The 9189-nt window shown below is 57.1% G+C and overlaps 1 protein-coding gene across 1 annotated transcript; it reads right to left on the bottom strand.

Moving 5' to 3' along the window:
* Positions 1–735: 735 nt before the first annotated feature.
* LOC142024949 (C-type lectin domain family 2 member B-like) lies at positions 736–8508 on the bottom strand. Its single transcript, XM_075017328.1, has 6 exons — positions 7659–8508; positions 7045–7259; positions 5938–6036; positions 4476–4663; positions 3740–3843; positions 736–3337 (listed from the first exon to the last, which is right to left on the bottom strand). Exons 2-6 carry the CDS (start codon positions 7127–7129, stop codon positions 3196–3198), a joined length of 618 nt encoding a protein of 205 aa, XP_074873429.1. The 5' UTR covers positions 7130–7259; positions 7659–8508; the 3' UTR covers positions 736–3195.
* Positions 8509–9189: the final 681 nt, after the last annotated feature.

Raw genomic sequence — 9189 nt, 5'->3', positions numbered from 1 at the left:
GCCGTTGCAGCTGCTGTGAAATTCCTTTGGAAGGAACTTGGGAGCAAGCAGGAAAGGGGAGGGTGCTGCTCTGGGTCACTGTGAGGGCAGAAGGGGGCTAAAGAGCCACTCTACTAAAAGCACCACTCAGATACCAATCTGGATACACTGAAAAGAAGTTGGTTACCAAACTCAAGAGAACACCACCCTGGGAACCAAATCAAATCAGACTTCCCAGAGCTTGATTCTCATTAAGCTTTCGGCAGCCTCTGTGCATGAGCACCCCGACGCTTAGGCGGCGTTATCCGGTGGCTGGGTAATGTGCGGTGAGGTACCAACTATGCCCTTTTTACCATCTGAGTCTACCTGCTAGAGCGCAGGGCTCCTTCGCAGCAGGCAGCCTGGGCCAGGCTGACGGATGCCCCAGGGTCCTAAAACACCCAAGTCTTACTGCTAGAGGAGCAGGCTCCATCACAGCAGGCTGCCAGGGCTGACTGACAGGTGCCCGAATTGTAGCACTAAGAGCCTTTCCACACCCGAGACTTCAACTGCTAGGACACAGTGTCCTGTCACAGCCTGCAGCCAGGATTGGCTGACGGGCATCCCAGGAGTCTGCCCCATGGAAGCAGCACAACTCCATGCTAGGCTTTTAGCACTCTCACCTAGGGCCAGGCTGTGGTAACCCAACGGCTAAAGTTTTTTTGATTGTGCTGGCTGTGTTGCAGTGACAAAGAGTGACAGCAGTCAGGCTTAGATCTTAACTGGTTACAAGTTTATTAAACTACAGTGGTAAGCGTGCTGTTACAAAAGGCTATTGTCTACTTCTTTTGAGAGCAGAGTGCAGGTTTTAACAGTTACTTACAATCCAATACAAAGATATGTTACAATCGAACACAACAACATCTTAATACAACAATCGATAGAGCTCTAATTCTTTAACTGTGTACACCAAGAGGAGACCTTGATGTGGGTACATTTTACCCTCCTTTCGTCTCGATACCTGCATAGCCAAGCCAGGATCGGTCACTCAATTCCACAGAATGATGAATATGAGGTTGGGTATCCCCAGTTGCAGACCTCAGGAGGCAATCACCTGACCTGACCAGCAAGTAGTTGGTGGGAATGCACTCAGTGCTGCTGGGTCCATATTTATACCCCTTGGGTCATGTATTCTCTCTTATCTATGGTGTCAGATCGTACTGGTCTGTCTTTGCAATGCCAGTTTTTACAAGGGCAATTCTTACTTAATTTACACTTGTAAGACAGGAGATGAGCAATTTTGGGAGTACAGGACATTCTTTTGCAAGGGCAGAGATTTCTCTTCTGGGATGGCTGTGTGGGTGCATCGCTCTGTCAATGCCAGCTGGGGTAATTTCCTGAGGCCCCCTTGCTAACAGGCAAACTGTCAATCTTTTATCTGTACTTTGTTTCTCAGGGTTACCATGAGCTCGCACATCTGGGCCTCAGTGAGGCATCAAAGACTGTGCTGTCAGCAGCTGTTCTGTGACCTGTGTGCTTGAGGCACCTCAGGAGGGGCAGCAAGCTAGCTCGTAAGGGGGAAGACTTGTCTGCCTATACCCCGCCCCAATCAGCTCCTCAACAGTGAGCTCTCCCAGGGCAAAAGGAATCAAGGGAGGATTTACAAGAGATGTAAAGACTGCGTGAAGGCCAACGTTGCTCATGCTGGTTTAAAACCAGATCAGCGCCCAAAAAACCAAACAGGCTGGTGTACTCTTGTACGACAACTCTGAAGAGCAGTGACGCGTGTGCCTCACTGATGCTCATGAGAAGAAAGCAAAAGCCTCACCAAGACTGTCTACACTAGCCCCAAACTTCGAAATGGCCACGCAAATGGCCATTTCAACATTTACTAATGAAGCGCTGAAATACATATTCAGCACTCCATTAGCATGAGGGCGGCCGCAGCACTTCGAAATTGATGCAGCTTGCCCCCACAGGGCTGCTTTTCCAAAGGACCCCAGCTACTTCGAAGTCCCCTTATTCCCATCTGCTCATGGGAATAAGAGGACTTCAAAGGAGGCAGGGTCCTTTCTAAAAGGAGCCCCATCTGGATGAGCCGTGTCAATTTCAAAGTGCCACAGCTGCCTGCATGCTAATGAAGCACTGAATACGTATTTCAGTGCTTCATTCGTAAGCTTCAAAATGGCCATTTCGAAGTTTGGGGCTAGTGTAGATGTAGCCCAACAGAGTCAGGACAAATTCCCTTGCCCCCCACTGTGGATGCCCAGGCCGTTCCAAGCGTGGACTCCTCAGCCACATGTGAGTCCACAAGCAATGAGCCTGTGCAAGCTCGAGACACTGGACAGGACAGACTGCCTACTACTCTTCAAGTACTTCTTTGAACAACCCCCCAGCCCCACTCATGCATCTGACGACGTGGGTCTCTGCTCACGAACCCCGATGCTCCAAAATATCTGTTAGCCTATAAGGTGCCCTGAAACTTGTCCTCGAAGCTACAGACTAACACGGCCACCTGATACTTGTTCACAGGTCTTACGGCTCTTGCATCTGTCCCCTCCCTAGCCAAGGCACCTGTTGCTGCCTCTCCTGCCTTATCCACTCACCTCATTCACTCAACAGGGCAATGGATCAAATAAAGAAGTGGGGAAGAGAATCTGGCAGAAAGACATTCAGCTCAGTGCAAAGAGACTTCATAGCAGGTTATAAAAAGCTGCTGCTAGGTCAAGTGACAATGCAGAGATATACAGAAGACTTCACATAAACATATGGAAGTGAAGTTTAAACATGGAGACGTCAGAGAGAGGTAGATGGACCCCTGCACAGATCAGTGCTGCCTGCCACAGAGCCGGCTATAGCAAAGGGCATGATGTGCCTTAGGATTCATGGCATGTTGAAGGCCACTTCAAGACAACATCCGATTCTTGGGGCACGTTGCTGCACTACTTGAGAGCCTCCAGTCAGCTGGGGGCTGCTTTTGAGAGAGACTGTTTTGTAGCCTGAACAAATAGACATCCCTTGTGCTGTTTCCCCAGCATTTCCAAACCATGTAGCTCAGACACCTCCTCCTCCCATCAGGGCCTCCCAGGGCAGAGAAGAGCTGGAGAATGGGACCCCGAGTTTAAAAAGGTACAAAGAGCATCCAGTGTTGCTGGAGCGTCCCAGGGCCTGGCTGATCAGTGCAGGTGCAGGTAGTTCAAGGCCATCTGACCTGTGTTAGCGTCACTTCCAGGAGACTCACTGCGAGCCCCCTCCCAGCGCAGAGCCTGTCTCAATAGCTTTCCTACAGACCCACTGGCGTTCCAAGTAGCACTGCAAGCTGCTGACCCCTTTCTCCTCATTCAGGTAGGCACAGTCACCTCCTCCTCGGATCTCAAACCTGCAGCACAGCAGCCAAGTAGCTGAGTCAGGCAGAGGACGGGTAGGTCCCAGCCAGGGGAGCCGTTCCCAGGTCACAGGCCGGAGCGCGGAGCAGCTGCTCTCAGCCCCACGGGAGCAGAGTGCAGCAAACCCAGTGTTTCTCTGTGCCGGGGAAAGACAGTTTGGTTCCACCCCAAAAGAGACTGGGGGGCTTCACCCCCATCCACTGAAACGCCACAGACCCAGCCCGCACTGCAGGGCAGGAGCCCAGACACCCAGGGACAGTCTGGCACCATCTGGCTGACACAGGAAGGGAATGACCCTGGGCAACGCTGGGTTTGTCACTGGCACCCAGCAGTGGCTCTCCCTGAGCTCACCCAGCACAGACCCCAGGACCCCCAGCGCAGGGTAAGAGACTCACCAGTGGTTGAATTTGGTGCCATTCGTCCATTTCCAGGGTTGATTCTGCTCCTGCCGGAGGCCAACCCAGTGATCATAGCTACCCGTATAGCGCAGCAGGAAGGCCTTGAAAAGCCAAAGGACAGCAAGGGTCAGCCCCAGCGCTTCATCTCCTGACCCTGGCTGGCACACACTGAAGGGCACTCAGTTTATTGTGAGGAGGTGGGTGCAATCTCCCTCTTGTGAGGCACAAGGTCCTCCAGGCAGCAAGTATGACCCACTGCACACAGCAGCCCCACGTTTCTGCTCCCCATCACCCGCACTCACCTCCTCCTGGCCGGGGCAGCTGCTGGTTCTAAGCCCTGTGCAGACATCTGGCCCCCAGAGCAGCTGCTGCTCCTCACAGCAACATTGTGGAGGGGCAGAGTCCAGCTGCACTGGGAAGAGATCCCAGGCCCCATCCTCAGCTGGCCGCTCCTTGCCCATCCCCAAGGCAGGAGCAGGGCTGTGCTCAGCCCCATTCCAGAGCCAGGAGATGCCTGAGCCGCCCAGCCCTAGACAGGGGCCACCTTCCTATGTGGAGCAGGGGTAGCCGACAGGGGACAATCCCTGTGGTCACACAGGGAGGTCCTGGGCCCAGCCAGGCCAGGCATTCTGCACCTGGGCGTCCATTCACTCTGGGCTCCCAGCACAAGGGCTCAGAGCTGCTCTTCCCCCCCAGCAAGGCAGAGCCCAGGCCATTGCAATAGGAGACTCACCATTTCCTGCGGGGTGTCGATCCCAGCCAAGGAGGCTCCCAGGGCAGAGCAGTGGCTCTGGCTGTCGGTCCAGTTCCCTTCATCCTCAGAGAAATAGTAGCATTTCCCTTGGTACCTGACGCCGCCATCCAGGCAGCAGTGCTCAGCAACCAGGCCCAGAGCAGCTGATCGAGGCTTAGCAGCCAGCACTGAGGATGAGACAGTAACAGGGTGGGGTGAGGGGTCAGAGCTGCCCCTAGAGTTGAGCACTTGACTGGTACAGAGACCAATAGGTAAAGTGACCAGTCAGATGGGTCCAAGAATGGTCAAGTGTTTTACACCCCAGGGCCAAGAACACTACTGGAAAAAAGAAATCAGCCAGGCCTTCCGCTCTGCAGGAGGGTGGGTGTAAGACAGGTGCAGATGCCCAATTGAAACACTAAGTCACTCACCACCAACACCCCCCCGCACCGCCCATTACAAAATGAAGCCATGAGACAAAGTTCTGGGCAAAGCACACGGCTCCAGGACCCAGTCAAAAGGTGGCTGCCTCCTGCCCTGCACTCCAGCTGGAGCATGTGACATTGACAGCAGCAGCCAAACAGGGTCAACTGACCCCTTCACCCAGCTGCATAGGGACGCCACCCAGGACTGTCCAGGGCGCACAGACTAAGGCTGGCAGAGATGCCTGTCCCAGATCAGCCAGGTAAGACGACGACGCATTGGGTTGGAGGGAGAGCTAGGGGTGCCTGCCTCTGGGGAAGCCTTGGATTAGAGCAGAGGGGCTGGGGTTGCCTGGCACAGCAGGAGGGGGAAGCATTGAGCCAGGTATTGTCCATCTTTCAGAGAGCTGGAGAGACAAGTATACCTACAGTGTAAGATCTCGATAAACAGATTTCTATTTATACAATACACGGCTCGCTGGACGTCATGCGCAGCTATTTTGGTTCCTTTTCTCTAACTGGCTGGACACCCCTGCTGTATTACAAGTAGGTTTTTGGTTTCTGCTGTGGTGCACATCACCTCCATATTGGTGTACAAAATTCATTCCACACAATGAAAAACAGAGCATATGGTCTCCGGCTCATTTCAGTAGCAGAGAAAACAGCATCTGCTGCCCAGCCCCAGCCAGAGCCCAAAGATGGGGGGAGGCCAGGCTGGTCACAGCACAGCCAAGGTGCTCTGCCCCCATCCCCTCAGGCACCCCACTAAGTGACTGCCTCAGCACATGGCCAAGGTGACTGGGGTCTGCAGTGCTCACAGATAAGCTGGGGGGCGCATGTCAGACGGTCCCAGCTCACAGCCAGAGCCCAGGGCAGGGGCTTGGATAGAGCCAGCTCCAGGAGGAACATCCCCCCAGGATCCTCTGTCCCAGGGGCAGACATCAGACCAGAGGAGACCAACTGCAGCAGCTTCCGGGGGTGGGATGTGCAGAGATGGGAGAGGAAAAAGGGAGGGACGAGGGCGGAGGATGGGAACTCACCAGCCACAGCAATGATGGCAGCGACCAAAGCTGACACTAGAAGTACCTGGGCGACCACGACCATTTGTGCTCGGCATCTCCTGCCGTTAGTACCAGGACCTGAAAGAGGGACCCGTCAGCCAGAACTGCCAGGCTGCAATTCACTGATCACACTGGGGCCGCAGCCGCCCTCGGACAGGCCTCCTTGTGTCTCTTGCTCCTCCTGTCAGACTCTCTGGAGAGACACCCGGAGGCTCAGGCCGAACATCCCCTCCCTTCCCTCAGCCCAGTGCCCCCACCTGGGCACTCCCAGCCAGGCTGGCACCAGGCCGGCACCAGGCCAGCAAGCTCAGGGGCACAAAAGGAAGGACCTGTGTTCTGGGGACAGGAGCTCAAGGTGCCCCCCACCCCTGCCTTGCCACTGCTGAGTGTCAGCCCCTTATCCCCACTCACCCCTCCCAGGTCAAGCACCCATCCCCACACATGGGGCTCTCACACCCGCAAAACAGTGAAGGGCAGGTGGGCGGCAGGGAAAATCAGGCAGGGCTGGGCCTGTGCTGTCCTAAGGAGTCTGACACACCAGCCCCAACATCCCCTGCAGTCAGGGGTCAGGACGCTGAGAGCCACTGGGAAGAATCCCAGCCCTACTGCCCACAGACCAGGGGATTGGGGCAGCTGCTCCTTCCACTGAGTGCCTGGCCTGACCCAGGATGGGTGGAAGTTTCTTAAAAGTAGGGGGCAAGAATGAGGTGGAGAGCACCCCCCCCTTCTCTGGGGTGCAGAGGGCAGCCCCAGGCCCAAGCTCTTTCACCCAGGGTAGAAGATGGGGTCCATGGCTCCCTATGCAGCTGTTATAATAAACTGGCTGTGGCTGGGACACAGGCCAGGAGTTGCTCTTAATCCCCCCTCCATCTCCCAAGACCCCTGGCTCTCCACAATTGCCCGGCCTCCCCGGGGACAGGGGGCTCCGGCTCTCCCCAGGCAGGAGAAGGAGGAGGTTCCGGGGTGAAGCAGGGTCATTGGCAGAAGATGGAGCCATGACCCCTGCACCTCCCCCCACCCAATCCACCACCCTGGTCAGTCTCAGGGTCTCCCCTCGGCTTGTTCTCAGGAACCAGGCTCCAGTACCTTCAATCTCCAGGGGTTCACTGGCCTTTTCAGGCTGTGGCGGTGGCACTGGGTTCTGCACAGCTGACTCGATTGTCTCAGCCATAGGGGGCTGCAGGTGCTAGGTCAGGCTGGGCTCCTCACCCTGTGACAGCTTCCATGCAGCAGCAGAGCCCAGCCGGGCAGGTCCTGACCTGGCTCCCTCCCTGCTCCGGCCTCAGTGGCTGAGCCGAAAGCTGAGAGCCAAGCAGAGCGGTCAAGGCCCATCTTTTCACGTGGGGAATAAGTGTTGCTCTGTGCACAGAGGCCTGTGGGGATGTGCACCACCCCGAGACGCGCTGCGGGCCCGCTGGGCAGCGCCTGCCTCTGCCGGGCACACGGGAAGGTGGGGAGGGGTCTGGCCCGGCTCGGCCCGGCCGCTGCCCTGCAGCCTCCCCAGCCACGTGCGGGGCCAGGGGATTAACCCCCTCACACTCCCGACCGCCGCCTCTCTGGGGGCCTTCAGGGAGCGAGGGGCAGGCGGCTCCTGCAGCGCGCACCGGGGTGTCCCCGTTCGGCCGCGGGCAGCGCCCAGCCCGTAGCGTCAGCCACCGCCACCCCCATCCCCCCGGGGCGCGTCTCGCCCGGACTCTCACCCGAGCGGCCCCGCGGGCTCCATTAGTCCCCGGACCGCACGAAGCGGCGCTGCTGCTGCTCCGGGAGCAGGGACCAGTGGTGGTGTTCCCGGTTCCTCGTCGCAGCCGCTGAACGCTGCCAGCTTCGCTCCGCGCAGCCCGCAGGCGCTTGCGCAGTGCGAGGGGAGCGGAGCGGCCTTCCGGAGACTCCTCAAACTGCTGCAGACACGCACATGCCGGGGCACTTAACGCCTCAGCCAATCCGCGGCAGACGGACCGTACCAACCTCTGGGGCGCATGGGGGGGTTGGATCGGGCCGCACTAACACGTACGGGAATTTACACATGTGCTTTATATGGAAAATACGGGAAAATGTCCGAGCGCGGCGGAACCTGCTCACCCGGGTCGCGCCGCGCTGGCCACGTGGCTTCGGGGCTCGGTCCTGCCCCTGCGCTCTGCGTCTCCTCCCTCCTCCGCAATGGAGCGTCCTGGGCACGGCGGAGTTTTCGAGCCACTCGCTTTGCGCGGGGGGCGGGGTTAAGCCGTCACCCATTTTCCGGCGGTGCGGATGGTGCTTGGAGATGTGTCCCGCGGGTGCTCCGCCTCCGGTGCGGCGCCAGGGAATTAACCCCCTCACCCTCCCTTCGCCGCTGCTCCTGCTCCGGGTACAGGGCCCGGGGGTGGGGGTGGGGAGTAGTCGTCGTCGAGCGCTCCCAGCTTTGTTCAGCCCTGCACCCAGATCGAGGCGCTTCTGCAAAACAAGGGGGCGGAGGGCCCCACTTTCGACGACCCAACTCGCTGTGCGGATGCACCCAGCGCGGAGGCTTTTATACCTCAGCCAATCAGCGGCGCACGGACAGTACCAACCTCTCGGGCGCATAGGGGGGTCGGAGCGGCCGCACTAAAATGTACAGGAATTTATATATGTTCTTTATATAGAAAATATGGAAAAACAATGTCCAAGCACGGCGAAAAGTGCTCACCCTGCCCGCGCCGCGCTGGCTCTGTGCCTTCGGGGCTCGGTCCCGCCCCTGAGCTCTGTATCCCCCCCTTCTCCGCCATGGAGCGTCCTGGCACGGCGCAGTGTTCTGCCGCATGCTTCGCCGGCGGAAGAAAGTAGTTACCCATTTTCCTGTGACGCGGCTGCTGCTCGGGGGCGTGTCCCCGCCGATGCTCCGCCTCCGCCGCCAGCTCTCGCTCGCTGCTGGAAACCCCCACCGATGGAACACGGGGAGGGGAATGTCCCACTCGTGATTCAGTGTCTGTCAGCAGCAACGGAGGGTCCTGTGGCCCCTTCTAGACGAGCAGAAAAGTTCTGAGCATGAGCTTTGGTGAGCGCAGACTCACTGCATCAGATGCTGCTCTTGGAAATCTGCAGGGCCAGGTGTAAATAAGCCAGAGCAAGGGGGGGGGGATAAAATTTCACTTTGAATTTTCTGATAAATATTCATAATTTATCACTCATAATTTATAAAATTACATTTCTATTCATTTATAAATCTACTCAGAAAATAGATTTAGATGTGCTGGAAAACCCCAGTTACCCGACATA

This window comes from Carettochelys insculpta, chromosome 22, assembly GCF_033958435.1.
Source record: "Carettochelys insculpta isolate YL-2023 chromosome 22, ASM3395843v1, whole genome shotgun sequence".
NCBI lineage: Eukaryota > Metazoa > Chordata > Testudines > Carettochelyidae > Carettochelys > Carettochelys insculpta.
The sequence above is the reverse complement of the archived record's forward strand: the minus strand, read 5'-3'. Positions and strand labels throughout refer to the sequence as shown.